This window comes from Saccopteryx bilineata, chromosome 5 (assembly GCF_036850765.1).
Source record: "Saccopteryx bilineata isolate mSacBil1 chromosome 5, mSacBil1_pri_phased_curated, whole genome shotgun sequence".
Lineage (NCBI taxonomy): Eukaryota > Metazoa > Chordata > Mammalia > Chiroptera > Emballonuridae > Saccopteryx > Saccopteryx bilineata.
Window position 1 is genome coordinate 147,782,532 of NC_089494.1, and position 19,455 is coordinate 147,801,986.

General features: G+C 41.8%; 1 protein-coding gene across 5 annotated transcripts in view; it reads right to left on the bottom strand.

Moving 5' to 3' along the window:
* Positions 1-19,455, bottom strand: part of PRKCQ (protein kinase C theta) — a 167,455-nt gene that overhangs the window by 15,114 nt on the left and 132,886 nt on the right. For all 5 annotated transcript variants that reach the window (XM_066280738.1, XM_066280733.1, XM_066280735.1 and 2 more), the window contains 3 exons: positions 5,177-5,268; positions 3,050-3,112; positions 1,822-1,960 (listed from right to left, as the gene is read on the bottom strand). In XM_066280738.1, coding sequence (XP_066136835.1) covers positions 1,822-1,960; positions 3,050-3,112; positions 5,177-5,268 — 294 coding nt within the window. The remainder of the gene's footprint in view (positions 1-1,821; positions 1,961-3,049; positions 3,113-5,176; positions 5,269-19,455) is intronic.

A 19,455-nucleotide genomic window follows, 5' to 3' on the forward strand; every position in this document is an offset into this window, starting at 1 on the left:
TTGGTCACAAGATTGAGGAGGGGAGACTAGACTGTGAGATCTCTGAAGTCTAAATTTAGAAGGTTTTTCTGTCTGGATTTGGGAGAGGTAAGAAAGAAGGAGAAAACTTGGATAAGTCCTAGTATCCTGGCTAGGTGACTGGATGGATGGATGTGTACTACAGTTCACCAAAAAAAAAAAAAAAACCTCAAGAGAAAAAAACAGTTTGGGACCTGTTTTGGTCGAATGGCCTGTGACAGTTAATTGGAGATGTCAAACAAGAAGATGGATGTATGGGTCCACAACAAGAAGTAGTAGTTTGGACTGGCCATTCTGACTTTAGAGTTAAGACCATTATCATACTGCAGTTGCTCATGGGGAATGTACAGTAAGAAGTGAAGAGGACTAAGAATGGAATTAGGTGAAGACAAGCATGTTTGAGGATGAGAGAGAAAGGGAAGTTACAAGAGAGAAGTTGCTGAAGCCAAATCCTGGAAGCTGTAGAGAAAACGAAATCAGGAAAGGAGGGTTGATAGGGAAAGGATGTAGCATAAGGCATTTGTAGACAGAAAAGTTAAAAGCTGTATTTCTGGTTGACCAGAGGCCAATTCTGCAGTCAAACAAGGTTAATTAAAATTAAGTACCACATCAGCACAGGGAAAAGCCACATATTTCTCAGACTTGGATGCCACAATTACTTTGGCAATGACAGGGATTTGCTGCTAAATTTGTTTTCCCTAGAAAATCAGAGGTCCGTCACTATCTATCAAACAACCATCACCACACATTTATTAATACGGCTATTCATTCATTCTCCCAAAGGTTTATTGATTATCACCTTAATGTGCCAAGCCCTGCACTCGGTTCCGGAATAGAAAAGTAAATAAGATCACATTAATTTACATATGTGACAAAACGAATGGTATATATGACAAGTATACTGCCTTGTAGCAATATCCATTTCCTGGTTCAACTGCACCATAGTTACATAAGATATAATCATTGGGGTAAACTGGGTGAAGGGTATATATGGGTGATGTTTCTGAACTAGTTTTACAACTTTTTGTGAATCTAAAATTATTTCAAAATAGAAAGTTATTAGAAAGGGCATAAGAAACAGCCCCTGACTTTCGAGCACTCATTCAGGAGTACAGGGAGATTCAAAGATAAAAAGAGCAATGATGGTAAGTGTTATGCTATGGGCAGGGCTGCACGATAGGGTATCCAGCCTCCCGGGGTGGCAGCTGGAGCGACTCCACAATAAGGAGAGAGGAAGACAGAGTTGGATGGATGCATGCCTTCTTCTGAGGGCTCAGAAGGTGAGAGCAATGCCTTATAAAACAAACTTTCGTAGGTCCTCTCATTTTATGTTTGCAATAACACCTGACGTAAGTATCATCCTCATTTCACAGAAGAGGGAATGCCTCACTCAGTGCCCTCCCGTAATCTCTCCGTGCTCACACAGGGGCAGCTTAGAAACCACAGTGCAGGTTTCTCTGGTCCTAAAATGAACCTGCTGGACTTACTCAGATGGTAATTTATGATCCTGTTCAGTGTCCGCCTGACTCTTCTCATTATTTTCTCTGGTGGCTCTGAGCAGAGTAAAGGTATTTTAAGGCTGGGCTTGGGAAGGAGCCATGACTGAAGGACATGCCGTGTCATTCAAGATTTGGAGAGGTAACTTAATTAGTCTGAGTACCACCCCCCAATTATGAAATACTCAGAAAAACAAATTTAAATTCTGAACCAAAACACTGAAAAATCTTCTGATTTGGTGGGAGAAAGAAGCAGTGGTGCGTGGCCCAGGGCGTGCTGGGCTGGGGAGGGTGCTGCACATCCCACCTCCGGGGCGATGTAGTCAGGGGTCCCGCAGAAAGTATTGGTCTTGGCATCTCCTAAAATGTTCTCCTTGCACATTCCAAAGTCCGCTATTTTGATATGTCCATCTTTGTCTAACAGGATATTATCCAGCTTCAGGTCCCTGAAAAACAGAAGCAAAGAAAAATCTCACTTTAATAATTACAATTTTGTTAAAAGAGAATTGCCATGCAAGAGTGGCCTCCTGCTCTGAATAGGGCAGCCCTTCCTTGTATGCACCATCTGGAGAAGGAGAGAGTCCCTGAGTGAATGCCAGCCTATGCTGTAAGCACCTCAGCTCATACTGACCATCCCTGCTGTCATCGACAGTCAGCGTGGGACGTCACTTAACCCTATTGATGACCCTATTGTGAACATTTGCTTCAGAAGAGCACACAGACATGTTCTCCTGGGTCCTTTCACGGTCTTGCATATTCCCTTTATGTCAGGTGTTCAACTGTCCCCCTCACTGCACTGCTGGTCTGGCCTCCAGCACGTCGGCCAGCTGCCCATCTAACTCCTTTCTTTTTATAAATTTACTTTCCCCCTTAATCTGTAGTGAGTCAGAAGCCAGGCAGCCAAGCTAAACAAATGTCAATTATGTTTTGAGAACAGAAGTAAAAAAATTGAAGTACAACAGCTGTCATGAAAGAAGGATGTGAAGTGATGCATACAATGGAGAAATTCTGGACATTCCTTCACAAAAGAGGGTACACGTGGTGTTCTGTGCACTTCTACAAGGTGTAGGTTCACGGGGTTTCGTCTGTGCATTTGAGTGTTCAAGGGAGAGCTCCCCTCCTCCCCCACCCAAAAAGAGAACATTCAGTCAACATTTCAAAGTGGCCCAAAGTAAATACAGGCAAAAATAAGAGACACAGGAGACAGAATCGAGAAAGTAACAAAATAGCAAAGAGGAAACAGAGTATATGAAGGGAATGAGAAGAATGGAGGTGAGAAGATTAAGATTAAGACTAAGACCTGGAATAAAAAACACAATAAGATCAGAACCGTATTGCTTTTGAGACTGGAATTTCTTACTTGGTTGTTATTAAGTCATCATCTGTGTTATCACTATGGGCAGGAAGTCTGGGTGTGAAACTTTCTGCCGCAAATACACCGTGCCCATTTAATGGCACTAAAAGTGCAACGAATATGTTAATCAGATCAGGAAATACAGATATCTCAGTATTTGTCCCCAAAGGGTAAAATTTACCTGTAGACGATGCCTTTGGAATGAAGAAACTGCAGACCAAGAATTATTTCAGCAGCATAAAACCTGAGGGAAGGAAAGTCAGGGTTTACCACAAATGCTTTCACAGAACAGAATAAAACCCCCATTTAATCTAGGGAGTGCTCTGTGCAGTCCTTGCTAATGCACACAATCTCTCCATGTACACACATATGTTGTTTCATCCTAATGAAGGGACAGTTCCCTCCCTGAGGGGAAGAAGCAGAGCGGCTTCCTAAGTTAGTCCCTCCTGCACTGGTGCTCATTCTTATATTTTAAACTACAGTGTTCAAGCTGTCATTTTTTTTCAAATAAAATATACACAAAAATGAAATGTGATTGTACAGTACAATGGGAAAATAGTTCTCCCTTTTATTTTAAACTCTGCTTGAGCCCTGAGACCTGTCTGCAGGGCCATTCTAAATAGAAGTGGCTTGTTCACATGTAAGAAATGCAGCCTGAGAGGGGAGATGAAGGGTGATGTGGGACTCTTCATTTTCAGGGACAGACTGAAGGAAACGAATTTGCATGATCACTCGTGGGATTAAAGCTAGGGATAAGGGAGAACTGTTTATTTGCTGGGTCTCAGGCAAGAAAGCACACACTTCCCCCTTGGGAAGCACTTGAAGACACTAGATAGCATGTGTCTGATGGTTTCGTGCTTTACCGAGTGGGAAAGGGTGTTGGACTGAGCAAATCCTATCTAGCACAAACAAAAAGCCCGATTGCTTCTGTGCTGTGGATATCCCACACAGTTTTCTCTGGGCAGTTTGCTGATGGCTCCTGGAGACACTGAGATGAGTGGGTGCGTCCCGTTGGATCTCACAAAACAGCTGTTTCACTGTGGCTTCTGCAGGACCTGGGGCACAGGTCCATCGTTCAACCAGCTCAAATTCAAAGTGTTCATTAGGGCAGAGTGAAAGATTATTGAAGAAATAAAACCAGTCTGTACCTATCATTTTTAAATGGGCCTTTGGTATCACTTTTTTGTTGTTTTTAAATGTCACAGAGGTTTTACCATTTAGGAAAGGGACCACAAGGGGCAGCAGGGGAGAAAAGTGCCAGGTGGTCCCAGCTGCAATGCCCCCAGGGAGACGCAGCCTGTTCTACTTGCCCTGTGTTTCGGGTTGCCCAAGAAGGTGAAGACTTATTCTCAGACTCAGTGCCCCTGCCAGTTTCTTAATTCTCACACCCTGGAGTACATGCTCTATGGCAGGGGTCGGGAACCTATGGCTTGCGGGCCAGATGTGGCTCTTTCGATGGCTGCATCTGGCTCACAGACAAATATTTAATAAAAAAAATAATAACGTTAAAAATATAAAACATTCTCATGTATTACAATCCATTCATTTCCTACCGCTGATGTTCATGGTTGCAGGTGGCTGGAGCCAATCACAGCTGTCCTCCGGGACAACACCAAATTTTTATTGGATAATGCATAACGTACACAGGTCATTGTATGGCTCTCATGGAATTACATTTTAATTTATTTATTTATTTATTCATTTTTAGAGAGGAGAGAGAGAGGAGAGACAGAGAGAGAGAGAGAAAGGGGAGGAGCTGGAAGCATCAACTCCCATATGTGCCTTGACCAGGCAAGCCCAGGGTTTCGAACCAGCGACCTCAGCATTTCCAGGTCGACGCTTTATCCACTGCGCCACCACAGGTCAGGCGGAATTACATTTTAAAATATATGACGTTCATGGCTCTCTCAGCCAAAAAGGTTCCCGACCCCTGCTCTATGGCTTTGATGTTGACCTTCCTGTAAAGGTCTCGGCTGAAGCTTTTTCCTGTGACCACCTTTAAGGTCTGTGCTCCATCTGACTGCTTTCTTTTCAAAGGGCAAACATTTGCTTCCATGCTCAGATCATTTAGAAGCCTGAGGAACTAAATAGTTGATTTCAAAACACTGAGAAATTAAAACTGACAAGAATATAAGTTTCACAAACTGGAAGCATGGTTGCCTTGTGTGATATATTCTCAGGGTTACGTTTCCCTGAGCGTACTGGGTGGGGAAAACACATGCCACAGGGAAAAGCTTTTCGTGGGCACCGTGGGACACAGTAACTACTAAAACAATGCAAAACCCCAAGCCCATCAAAGGGCTCTTACGTTGCTCTTGAAAGGTCAAACTTGTGGCAGCTTTGGATGTGGTACATTAAGTCTCCTCCATTCAGATATTCCATCACAAAAAAGAGGTTTTCCTGGGGTAAAACAGAAACAGTGCCAATATTAAGCTTCCTTTAAAAAGAGAACACAAACATTACTTTTTAAATGAATTTAGATGATTTCACAAGAATGAATTCTGCCTCAAGATCACTTATAATAGGATTGTTAAAATAATTTAGCCGATCTGCAGCATTTCTCCCCAGAAGCCTGGGAGCCTGTAGAACACTTACTAGGATGCTCATATGCTAGGATTCATATGGGGCACAGTGCGAGTGAGGGTCCAGCTGAACCTGCCGCCGACTGGGATGGCGCTGGGCACTTATGAGTGCTGATAGTATACCTCTGAAATTGACAGTGTGTAGGAGGGTAGAGGAAACACAAATGGGGGCTCTGACTTTATGACTCCAGGGGCAGAGTGACATTCCATTCATTCAACACTCAGTAAATAGTTCCGAACATAATTTACAGGCGTGGCCCTGTGGGAAGCATGAGTGTGGAGATGCTCACTGCTGCTTCATCCATCAAAGAGACGAGTCCCAGTCCTGCCTTCAGGTAGCTTACCATCCAGTGTAGCCTTATTTCTCTGCAGTGCAGGCCTTGCTTGTGGCAAGCCACAGCTTAAGAGCATGTTGTTCCTAGTAGAGAACTCCGTGCATGTTATTAGTGATGAGTACCTTGAGTGACAACCATCAAAGGCAAGGCTGAGGTCTGCAGGTGTGGTCAGAGTTTCAGAGGGAGCCACGGTTCCAGGAAGCCTGAGCTCCACCTACTATGTGAGATACTACGTCCTCAGTAAAGTATACTCACAGCACTTTGAGTACCCTGATTTTTTAGTACTCATGAACCACAGAATTAGTAATCTATAAAGTGTAGAGACAAGTGGCGTGTCTGTGCATAAATTTGCACGTGAAAACCTCACCTGGGTGGTTTTTTAACAGAATTAACCTTTAAGTTTTGATGTGAAACTAACTGTGGCCTCGGGGCATCCAGGTGCCCGTAGACCCAGCATTCTGGTCTGACGGTGACACACGCGGCCTGTTACACATTCCACAGAACTGAGCAAGCCCAGCACTGCGGCAGTCATCTCAATAGGGTAAAGGTAAGCGTCACCCTGCTTTTTCCAAACTTGACCTTAGATGGGAGGCCACCGGAGCTCACTCGTTTTCTTGTGTGCAGGCCAAGATTCTCTGCTGACATAAATCCAAATGTCGATATTTCAAACATACTTTGAGATTGATTATTTGCCTCCTCGGCACACACCTGCTTTGTCATTAGCACATGTCCCTTCAAGCTGTTGTTATCAGTGCCATGTGAACAGCTTCTACTGTTACATTTTACCCAAAACTGCGATGGCCTGTACACACACAGTGGTGGGATTGCCTAAGTATTTAGGAGAATGAAGGGTATAAAAGCTTAAAGTGAAACCATTTATAACAGTGCTCAGAAGAAAGATTCCCTTTAAGTGTTAGGATGTTTACAAATTCCTGTGAAGTCTGCAATTTCAGAACTTACAAATTGTCAGTTTGAACTAGGAGGAAATGGGGGAAGGCTACTTGAGGCAAAAAGTCAACACTCCCTTGTACCCACCCCTGGTTCTGCGGTTCCATCAGTTCTCAGGTCTAAATCGGATTCTCACCTGAGAGGGGGACGGACTGTGCAGTTAAAGAGTATCTAAGAAATCGTGGGGCTCGGGCAGTGTTTACTACCACCAGCATTCCAAGAAGACCACACTGATGTAGTGAGTATTGATTAACTAGTAATGGACATTTATAGCATGTTGGATGCCACACCTAATCCTCCTAAAAGATGTTATGGCTCTACAATAAATATCTTAAAACAATCTGCTCTAGTTCTCATCTTTACATTAAACTGGAGGTTGTCTTTGGGTATTTATGATGACATTTTGCTTCAGTTTAAGCCTTTGATTTGCATCAATACCAGCTTAACCACGGATTTTTTAAAGGGGGATAGGAGCAGTCCATGCCTGGAAGTGCAGACTGAGGGGGCAGGACAGGGAGACTTGTTATTCCTCTATGGTGCTGTTTCAAAAATCTTTGTCCTCTTCTAGGGGGTTCTGATAGCTGTTTGGAAGTCTCGGGTATCTACTCATCAAGAGATCTGTTGGGTCCACTCTGGGCCCAATGAGATGACTCTGTGATGAAATTAGCACAAACAAATGTACATACAATACCATGCAGTCCTGGGGTTTGAGTTTTGAGTATTGCATTTTGTAGGATGGAAAAACCTTTTCAAAGTTGAATCCCCAAATCCTAGTCATAAAAAGCAAATACAAATAGAATAGCCTCAAACTTTCCCAAATGGCTGGGAAGGGAGTGCTGAGAGCTGAAGGTGATCTGCCACTGACCTGGAACTCTGCAGGTCCATTGTCAAAAAGAAAAAGAAAAGTCTTCCCACTGGAGAAATTCTGGATTGGGTGGCATAGGACCAAACCTGGAAGAACTTGACTCAGGGTGATTGTTAAGACCATATTATGCTCTTACTCCTCTATGCTTGGCCTTGGAGAAGTTACTTAGCCTCTCCAGAGCCTCATATTCTTTATTTGTGCAATGGAAGGAATAATTTTCCCACCTCACTGGGGTTGTTGTTGAGTATTACATGGGATGATATATGCGGAAGGCTGGCTCGGGGGTGGCACCGAGCATCCACAAAATAGCTGGTGGTTCTAATTATAGAAAACAATTTAAAAGCCAGTCAAAAAATGGAAAATTAAAAAAAAAATTACAGCAGCTCCTTCCCAGAGAAAGAAATGTCACAGTCCTGTGGCTCTTGAAACAAAGAGGAAAACAGACTCTCGGATCCCTTCCAGTCTGTTCTTTCTGCTCTGATCTTGAGCTGAGAGAAAATGCAAATCAGGCTAGCAAAGGGGAAACGCGGTCTCCCGGGTTTGGAACCCACATCTCATGAGTATGAACCTCTCTTCTTTAGGCCTATCACACTCTAACTGAGCCTAATGATTTTTGGGGGAAGTGAAACTGACATAGTGATGGTGTTGGGGGACGGGATCCTCCAAATCTGCCATAGACTGAGAACTTGTCAACAGTGTTGACACAGCATTTGGGAGAGGAAACTCCTGTCTCTGTTCTGTCACTAACTAGCCCGTGGTCAGGTAAATCACACCATTCCTGGACCTCAGTCTCAACTTCCGAGGAATGAGATGTACTGGCTGCATTCCCCTTTACCAGCCTAAAGACTCCCTGATTTTTACCACTTAATTTTTCCTCCTTTATCTAGGGGGAAGAGATCAAATTAACAAACTATGACCATTGAGCACCTAAAAAGGCTTAGTAGTACTTCCTATACAATAAAATAAATATTAGTAAGAAGACTTATGCTTGCAAAATTCTTAAAATCTTTGTCTAGAGACAATGCATATTTGAAGTAAAATTAAAGAAACAGTGATGAGCCCTGCCTTTGAAACTTCCTCAAAAGAGGTAAGCATTACGGCTGGGTCCATGACCCACCATAACACCCAAAAGGAGGTCATAAAATAGAAGTCAGAGGGTCTCCTCCCATTTAAGTAGTCTCCTGGTTATGCTAATGGAGATTGGCTATTGGTTGGGGGCAAATTCATCTGTGCTCCAAGGGTCCTGATTGATTTAACATTTGAATTAATCCAATCATAGGCCAAGGGCTGAAAAGCAGAATGGGCTAGAACAGATTGTGGTTTAGCACTCTTTTGAGTAGACAACAAGAGTTGCAGGAGAATAATTTCTTGATTGGGTTTTGTATTTTGTTTCTGAATCTTGCATCTTATTTTTTTTTAAGAAGGAATGCCAGCAGGCCTGTTGGGAGAAGAGTTGTCTCTGATTTTGAAAAAGAATTGAAACATTGGAACAGAACTCAGCCTTTAGGATCCTGGCACCAACCCAAGCATTTGGTAAGTTTTTCCACTCTGCCTACCTAGTAGCTCCTTGGAAAATGAATTTTTAAATAGGACAGTCACCTTATTTAGCCAGTTTCATGCAGGAGGAAATGCACTAGGGTTCTTGCAACCTCTGTTGTTAACTCAAATGGACTGATCTGTCAAATGAGTGTTCCTATCCCTTCATGTTCTTCCGAGTGAGTTCTATGAGAGGTCTTCCTTCATCTACTGATCTTATTAATAAAATAAAACACTGAGCATATTTCCATCCTGCTGGTGAAGTGAGTTTTAGTTGGGGTTTGACAGTACAATTACATCAAGGCCACTGGAAGAAGTGATTCATTGACTAAAACTGAAGAACCTCTGGCTAACAAGAAAGCATTTGGTTTATCACTCCATAACATTTATTTATCTATCAGCTCTCCAGTTTACAAATATACCTATGGCATGCACTGCTCTGTATGCCAGAACATAAAAGAAGAGTAATAGCTTTGCTGTGATTTTCTGACAACTGAAGCAAATAACCAGTACTGATATTCTGTAGATAAATGGGTTTTCAAAGCACTGTGGCAATATTTTTGGAAGCTTTAAAAAATGGTATGTATTATAGTCTTGCAAGAATCATCTATCATCTATCTATCTATCTATCTATCTATCTATCTACATATATATGGAGAGAGAGAGAGAGAGATAGAAAGAGAGAGAGAGACAAAGGGTGAGATAGTGAGAGAGAGAGAGTACTTTGAAGTTTTAAGAATTCATAATAGCCTAGTGTTTTTGCAAAGAATTCCATGTACAAAGTACTGAATTTCCCAGTTTCCACAAATATCTTTCATTATTTGGTTGAAAAAACTGCATAGCTAGTTCTCCTAAGTTCTTATAAAAATATGGGATCACTTTAGGGGGACTCTAAATTCCTTTCTATTAATTTTCTTTGTGAAATATCTACATGAAATTTTGCTGTAAAGGTGATTTGTACTGGTAAAATGAAGAAAGGGATGTAATTACTGTATACAAAAATGGAATATTTAAATAGTTTGCTAGTCTAAGAACTAAAAAAATTTTTTTTCAGATAACATATGCACTAATTTTAATGGTTTTCAAGGCCAAATCTTATAAATAATTTGATCTAAATTTAACAAAGACATTGCCTTGGATTCTCTACCTTTGTGACTCTCAATAGTTTTACTCACACAGTTGATGGACTGAGTATGAACTAATGTTAGAAATAGAGGTGGGGTCCCCTTCATAAAGGTTTACATCTTTACCTATTGCTTCCCCCCCAAAACAAAGTTTTAGTTGACAATTACAATCTGTCAGAGCTGCTTTTTTGGATATCTTTAGCAATGTGGTCATGAGGACACAGAGGAACTTCCTTTCTGGAAATGGACCATAGAACCGGTTTCAGGGCAGCCCAGGCTGTGTGCTTAGAAGGAGCAAGCAGGTGGGGTAGAGTTTGTGTCTACTTACTCTGGGCTTTGTTTTTTGTTCTTTCAGGTGTAGGGTTATATTGTTTATTTGAGGTTTTTTGTTTTGTTTTGTTTTGTTTTTTTTTGTATTTTTCTGAAGCTGGAAACGGGGAGAGACAGTCAGACAGATTCCTGCATACGCCCGACCGGGATCCACCCGGCACGCCCACCAGGGGTGATGCTCTGCCCACCAGGGGGCGATGCTCTGCCCCTCCGGGGCGTCGCTCTGCTGCGACCAGAGCCACTCCAGCACCTGGGGCAGAGGCCAAGGAGCCATCCCCAGCGCCCGGGACATCTTTGCTCCAATGGAGCCTTGGCTGCGGGAGGGGAAGAGAGAGACAGAGAGGAAGGAGGGGGGGGATGGAGAAGCAAATGTGCACTTTTCCTATGTGCCCTGGCCGGGTATCAAACCCGGGTCCCCCGCACGCCAGGCCGACACTCTACCGCTGAGCCAACCGGCCAGGGCCTGTTTATTTGAGTTTTTTTTTTCTTCTTAAGTTATGCTTGTAATGCTATGAACTTCCCTCTTAGGTCTGCTTTCTCTGTGTCCCATAGATTTTGGGTTGTTGTGTGCTCATTTTCATTTGAGTCCTGGTAATTTTTGATTTCTTCCTTGAGCTCACTGTTGATCTATTCATTTTGCTTAATAACATGTTATTTAGCCTTCATGTGTTTGAATGTTTTTCAGTTTTTTTATTGTACTTGATACCTAGTTTTATACTATTGTAGACAGGGATGCTGCTTGATATTATTTTAATCTTGAATTTGTTAAGACTTATTTTTTGTCCTAACATGTAGTCTATCTTTGAGAATGTTCTATATGCAGTTGAGAAGAATGTACAGTAGTACCTTGAAATACGAGCAGACCAACATACAATTTTTTTTATTTTTTATTTTTTATTTTATTTTATTTTATTTTTTTAAGATACGAGCGGTGACTCGGTCCCTATTTTTGTCGAGACCTGAGTGAAATTCCAAGATACAAGTCATGATTCGGGAAGCTGCCGCTAGTTTGCGTGTTGGCGCATGGGTCCAGTATCGGCAGCACACCACCAGTGTCTCATTCTTTCTCACGTGTTACCCGCAGAATCAAGTCGAATCTCGTGCACTGTACTGATTCTTGCATCATTTTTGCATTTTTTACTAACTTTTTTGTGTGCTATCATGGGGCTGTAGAAAGGGAGTGTAAAGGACAGTGGTGAGAAGAAGAAGAGAATGATGTTGATAGAAGTAAAGCAAGAAATAATAGAAAAACATGAGTGTGGTGTATGAGTGATTGAACTGGCAAGGCTGTACGACTGCAATAAATCTACAATTTGTACCATCCTTAAACAAAAGGATGCCATCAAAAGTGCAAACCCAGGCCCTGGCCGGTTGGCTCAGCGGTAGAGCGTCGGCCTAGCGTGCGGAGGACCCGGGTTCGATTCCCGGCCAGGGCACACAGGAGAAACACCCATTTGCTTCTCCACCCCTCCACCGCGCCTTCCTCTCTGTCTCTCTCTTCCCCTCCTGCAGCCAAGGCTCCATTGGAGCAAAAATGGCCCGGGCGCTGGGGATGGCTCTGTGGCCTCTGCCTCAGGCGCTAGAGTGGCTCTGGTCGCAACATGGCGACGCCCAGGATGGGCAGAGCATCGCCCCCTGGTGGGCAGAGCATCACCCCCTGGTGGGCGTGCCGGGTGGATCCCGGTCGGGTGCATGTGGGAGTCTGTCTGACTGTCTCTCCCTGTTTCCAGCTTCAGAAAAATGAAAAAAAAAAAAAGTGCAAACCCAGCAAAAGGAACTATAATTCTGTCCCAATTAAGGATAAATATCTATGAAGAAATGGAGAAGCTTCTGCTGGTGTGGCTAAAGAGAAAGAACTGGCAGGAGATACAGTGACAGAGACTGTAATATGTGAAAAGGCACGTATTATTTATGGCGACTTGAAGAAGAAAGAACCATCAACCTCAAAAGAGGCAGCAGAAGATACGTTTAAGGCAAGTAAGGGCTGGTTTGAAAATTTCAAGAAGAGATCTGGCATCCACTCAGTGGTGAGGCATGGCAGTTGAGGAGTACATTGCATGTTTTGCTGCGCTTATTGCAAAGGAAGGCTACGTCCCTCAACAAGTGTTCAACTGTGAGAAACAGGATTTTTTTGGAAAAAAATGCCCTGGACGACTTTCATCACTGCAGAGGAGAAGAAGCTGCCAGGCCATAAACCTATGAAGAACCGTCTGACCCTTGCATTGTGTGCAAATGCTAACAGTGACTGTAAAATAAAGCCACTGCTAGTGTATCATTCCAAAAATCCTCGAGCCTTTAAGACCCACATGATTCTTAAAGAAAAACTGCAGGTTATGTGGCGTACCAATGCTAGGGAATGGGTTATGTGGCAGTTTTTTATTGAATGGGTAAATCTTGTCTCTGGTCCTGCAGTGAAGAAATATCTTCAAGAGAATAAACTCCCGATGAAAGCATTACTAATCCTTGAAAATGCTCCAGCCCACCCACCTGATCTTGAAGATGACATTCTCAATGAGCTCGAATTCGTAAAAGTCCTTTACCTCCCACCCAACACGACTTCAATCTTGCAACCTATGGATCAGCAGGTCATTTCCAACTTTAAAAAGCTTTACACAAAGCACTTGTTCCGCCGCTGCTTTGAGGTGACTGAGAATACAAATCTAACCCTTCGAGGGTTTTTGAAAGATTACTACAACTTTGTGATATGTTTATACATTATTGACTTGGCATGGCAAAAGGTTACAGAAAGAACCTTGAACTCGGCATGAAAAAAGTTATGGCCTGGTGTTGTTGCAGACAGGGACTTCGAAGAATTCGAACCAGAGACTGAGACCGAGGTAGAAGTGTTGGAGGAGATTGTGTCCCTTGGAAAGTTGATGGGTCTGTAGGTAGATGAGGGTGATGTAAACAAGCTCGTCGAGGAACATGAGGAGGAACTCTCAACTGAAGAGTTGAAGGAGCTACAGATGATGGAACATATGGAGCTTCTGCAAGAGATTAGTAGTGAGGAGGAGGTAGAGTCGGAGGAAGTGATTTATACAAGTGAAATTAAAGACATGCTGGCAATATGGGAGAGGCTTTCAAGTTTCACTGAAAAAAAAAACACCCAGAAAAAGTTTCAACTGGTCGTGCTTCAGCACTTTTTAATGACACATGTTTGTCACATTTGTGTAACATTTTAAAAGGCAGGCAAAAGCAAACCTCTTTGGATAGATTTTTATTCAAAAGTCCTGCAAGTGAAAGTGCAGCCAAAAAGGCAAAAACAGGTGATGATTAAATGAAAAATACGTAATGTTAAGCTTAGATTAAGTTTAAAGTTAAGAAAGTGAATTTTCTTACAATTAAGTTTTTGTGGTTTCATTTTAGGTAAAGAAAGTGCAGTTTTAGTTTTGTTTAAAGTAAAGAAAATGCAGTTTTAGTTTACGTGTCTACAGTGCCTAAATCCCTTCCTCCCTCCCTTCTCTACTGCCATTCACCTCCGTTAGCCGCACTCGTCTGTCTCCAAGGTAAGAATACAGTACTAAATAACACTTTTTTTCTTTTATTTCATATATTTTGTTATGCATTGATAAAGTATACATGTGTGTTTCTTAATTAAAAACATGTCTTTTTCATAATTTAAGATGGTTTGGGGATGTTTCACAGGGCTGGAATGGATTAAATCTATTTCAGTTATTTTAAACGGGAGAAATTTGTTTGATATATGAGTTGACTGACTTCCAAGCTCAGTTACAGAACAAATTAAACTTGTATATCAAGGTACCACTGTGCATTCTGCTGTTTTGGGATAAAGTTTTCTATAAATATCAATTAAATGTATCTGATCCATTGTGTCATTTAAGGTCACTGTTGTCTTGTTGATTTATTTGTCTGGAAGATCTATCCATTGATGTCAGTGGGAAGTTAAAATCTCTTTCAATGACTGTATTGCTATTGACTTCTCCCTTGAGGTCCACCAAGATTTTCTCTATATATTTAGTTGCTCTTATGTTAGGTTTATAAGGGTAATATCCTCTTATTGGATTGATGTTTTTAGTATTATGTAGTGACTTTTGTCTCTTGTTATGGTCTTTGTTTTGAAGTTTATTTTGCCTGATAAAAGTATTGCTACCCCCATCTTTTTTTTTTCCATCTATAGAAAATATTTTTTTCTATCCTTTTACTTTTGGTCTGTGTGTATCCTTTTTTTTAAAGGTGGGTTTCTTATAGACAAAACATACAGAGTGAGGCAAAAGTAGGTTTACAGTCCATATGAAAAATAATACAATAATTAATAAATAATAATATAAGAACAGAATTCTGTGTTTCACATACAACTGAAAACCTACTTTTACCCTACCCTGTATATGGGTCATTTTTTTTATCCATTCAGTTAACCTATGTCTTTTGATTTGAGCATTAAATCCATTTACATTTAAGGTTATTATTGATAGGTACTTATTTATTGCCATTTTATTCTACATACCTATGTTCCTTTGTCTCTCTATTTCATTTTTTTTCCTTCTTCAAGTAGGCCTTTTAATATTTCTGGCAATACTGGTTTGGTGGTAATGAACTCTTTTAGGTTTTTTGTTTGTTTTTGTTTGGGAAGCTCTTTATTTTGCCAATTTTAAATGATAGCCTTGCTAGATAGAGTAGTCTTGGTTGTAGTTTCTTGTTTTTCATTATTTTGAATATTTCATGCAGGTCCTTTCTGGCCTGAAGTGTTTCTGTTGAGAAATCAGCTGATAGCCTTATGGGAGCTCCCTTGTAACTACCTCTTTCTTGCTACTTTTAAGATTCTCTTTGTCTTTAACATTTGTGATTTTATTTATGATGTGTTTTGGAGTGGGCCTCTTTAGGTTCATCTTGATTGGGACTCTCTGTGCTTCCTGTACTTGGTGTGACTATTTCTTTCACCAGGTTAAGGAAGATTTCAGCCATTATTTCTTTACACAGGTTCTGTATCCCTTGCTTACTCATTTTTTGTCCTGGTATCCCTATGATATGGATGTTGTTATACTTGATGTTTTCTTAGAAGTAAGTTCCTTAGACTTTCCTCATTTTTTAAATTCTTTTTTCTCTTTTTCTTTTCTTTTTTTTTTTGAGAGAGAGAGAGAGGAAGGAAGAGAGATGAGAATCATCAAGTCATAGTTGCTTCACTTCATTTGTTCATTGGTTACTTCACATAGCCTTTTCTTTTTAATGCTCTACTTGGGTGCTACTATTATCTTGACCTCCAAATCACTGATTCAGTCCTCTGCTTCATTCAATCTGCTGTTAGTTCCTTTCCTTTTAGTATATTCTTCATTTCTGATGTTATTTTTTATGGTTTCTATGTCCTTTTTAATGCTTACTACCTCTTTGTGTAAGTTCTCACTGAGATTACCTGTTCTTCCCCTAAAGTCCTTGAGCACCATATAACCATTGTCCTAAACTCTGCATCTGGTATTTTGGTTGCCTTCATTTCATGTAATTCTTTTTCTGGGGATTTCTGTGTTATTTCATTTGGGGCATATTTCTTTTCCTCTCCATTTTATATCTGTATTAAGTAGATCTGCTATGACTCCCAAACTTGTTATGCTATCTTTATGATGAAGGTGTGTTATTTGGCTCAGTAGTACAATCTTCCAGATCACCTAAGCTCCATGCTCCAGGAATGTTTCTTGTGGGTTATGTGTACCTTCTGTTATAGTTGAGTTTCGAATGATGTTGGCCCTTTTGTGGGTGGAGTTAACACTTTAAGCAAGCTGATTATAAGATAAACCTCAATCACTGTATGCGAGCCACTGTGCAGGGGCTACCCTCCCACCCCAAGGCAGAGTTGTTCCTAGCAGGGTCTGGTGCCTGCTGAAACCCCCTTTTGGGTGTGCTGCTTGTGTGGCTAGTTGTGAAGCCCACCTTGGTTGTTGTGCTGGTTTTGGGTCCACTTGGACAGGGTTCAGCTATAGGTTGATGTCAGATGTTCTATGTAACTGACCTTGGGCTATGTCTCTGGAGCTACCACATTATTCACTGTTTGTGCCTGTGTGTACTGGACCTGGGTGTGCATGTGAGGGGCCAAATTGTGTACAAGGGTCAGTTTTGCCCAGCTAAGAGCTGGGGGCAGATCCATAAGAGGTCTGAGGCTTTCTGAGGCCCACCTCTACCTGTCAGCTACTCTACCTCCCCTGAAGTTGCCTGGTCTTCCCCCAGGGACTTCCAAATAAAGACTATAGTATGGGCCCAGGCTGGCTGCAATCTCGAGATACCTCCATAGGTTAGGAGGTTGGTAGGGTAGGATGACTGAGGTTTGGGAAGACAGGGGTCATGAATTCCCTTCTTGGGGGTTACACAGGCAAGCATTAATGAGAGGAAAGTAGCCCCTATTCCAGAACCAAACCATTCAGTTTCTGCCAGAGTCTCCAACTCTAGCACCCTCAGGAGGAGTATACAGTGGAGGTTCAGGATGGGTGCATCAGCCATCCTCTCTGCAGGAGCAAGCACAGCAGGGTTGAGCCACTGGGGTTGGGAGGACAGATCAAAAGTGTCTCCCATTGGAGGTGGTGCTGACTGAGCCTGCAGGAGGGGCCAAGCACTTCTTCCTGGTCCCAGACAGTAGCCTCTGAAGGAGACATACTCTGAATGGCCTAGCTCTGAGTAGCACTCCTTTCTCCCTGTTCCCCCCTACCCACATAGAACTGAGCTCAGCTGGGGGAGGCCACCAGGATTTGGGAGGGCAGATCCAAAGAGTGTATAGGAAGGGGATGGGTACTTCCTTCTCATCTCAGGATAGTGTGGGCTGAGCTCATAGGGGAGACAGGAGTGGCCTCCTTGTGATGTAGCCACATAAGCCAGCACCCACCAACTGACTCCCAAACAAAAGCCTTCTTGGGAGACATTCTCTAAAAGCCCTAGCTCTGTGCCACCTCCTGATCCCTCTGCATGCTCGAACTCAGCAAGGTATGGCCACAGAGTGGCAGGGAAGGCCAAGTGATTCAACAGATGGTGAGGGAGAGTGTCAGCTGTATGATCCATGTGGGGAAGCATGGTCACCTTTTCAAAACTACACAGTCCAATCATTGTCTGAGTCTTCACCAAGAGCGTCTCCAGAAAAAGAGCACCCCACAGGTTCCTGCTGCGTGCCACCAGCAAACCCCCTGTAAGACCCAAGCTCAACAGAGTCGTGTCACCAGTAGTTGGAGGATGAGGCAGTGCACTCCCTGGGCTGGTGCTATAACAATAGAGAGCTTGATTATCCTGTGAAGGTGATGTCTGTGTCTCTAGCAAATTCCTTTCTTTCCTAGGCAGACTGAATCTCCACTGATTTTCATCACCAGATACTATGCAGACTCCTCTTCCCTCTCTGTTGCTCTGGGTTGGAGATGTCTGCATGGGGTCTCGACCCCACGTTCCTGGGAAGGGGAAGTTTTGCAGCCGAAATATCCTTCCACTTTTTCAGTCACTGCAGGTGGGTATGGGGGCCAGCCCTTTCCACATCTCTGCCTTTCTTACCAGTCTCTATGTGGCTTCTGTAAATCCATGGTTATACCATTCCAGTTTAGCTAGCTTTCAGTTGGTTATTCAGTTGATTGCTCTATAATTTAGATGTAAATCTAGTTTGGTGCCAGGAGCAGGTGAGTGTAGCATCCATCTACTCTGTAGCCATCTTGGAACTGCTGGAGCTTGTTTTGGCCAGCATACATGGTGGGCACACTGGATGCTGGGCTCACTCAGAAGTCCCACTGATATACTTATACACCCACATTAATTTGGTCACACCAACACGAAGTTTCTTAGGTATATTTGTAATTTAGAAGGCTTAAAAAATTCTGAATCTGGAATACTTTCTTTATTCTATATTGAGTTATAAATGAAAATATCCTAGAGAAACAGGTTTATTGCCTTTTTAAAAAATAAGGAATATACCATCAGAAAAACTTAACAATAATCATATATATACTTTTTATATCTAAATGTAATGTGTGTGTGTGTGTGAGAGAGAGAGAGAGAGAGAGAGAGAGAGAGAGAGAGAGTGAGTTAGGGAAAGGAAAAGAGAGGGAGGAAGAAAAAGCTTTCTGTAGACCAGCAAACTCATTCATTAGGGCCTGTTTATATTTCTAATGTAAACTCTAATTAGTAAAATTCACTGCCTTCAATAGATTCATTACTATGTTTCAGAAATAATGTACCTGAGTTTCTAGAGGTTTGCACCTTGCAACAGTAACTCCGGCTCAGTTAGTATTTACTGTCTGAATTGTCCCACAGGGTCTTCTTGCATTAATGAACAGATTATTTTCCTTCATAATAGAAGTACAAACAGGACTCCATTTCAGGAATTTTAAAACTGTTTTTCCTGATATGATTAGTCCTCTATAGCAATTAGGCTTATATACTTCACCACCAAGCTGCCCAACTTTGAATCCTGTTAATATCTATTTGACTTTTGATGTGTTGCTTACTACCTGAAAATAGCCACCTCATTTTCCTTATCTATAAAATGGGGATAATAATAATGTCTACTTCATAAAGTTGCTGTGAAGATTAAATGTACTGGCACATAGTAAATGCTCTGTAAGTGTCAGCTATTGTTATTATATTTATGACTATAGTTATCACATATGATATGCATGCTGAGAAGTACATATTCATGAGCACAGAGGGCTCAGGAACAGATTTATGTTAACATAAAAAGCAAGCTTTAAGGAATATGATTTTCAAGTGAAAATGACCTACTCTCCTGAAGAGTTTAGAGCTGCTAAATTATCACCACTGCAAAGAAAAATGATGCAAAAAAAAAAAAAAAAAAAAAGAAGAAGAAAGGAATACTGAAAAATCCTACCTTTGGGTATCTTTGAATGATATAACTAAAGATGACTTTCTTTTTATAATTCTAATTTGTGTACTGT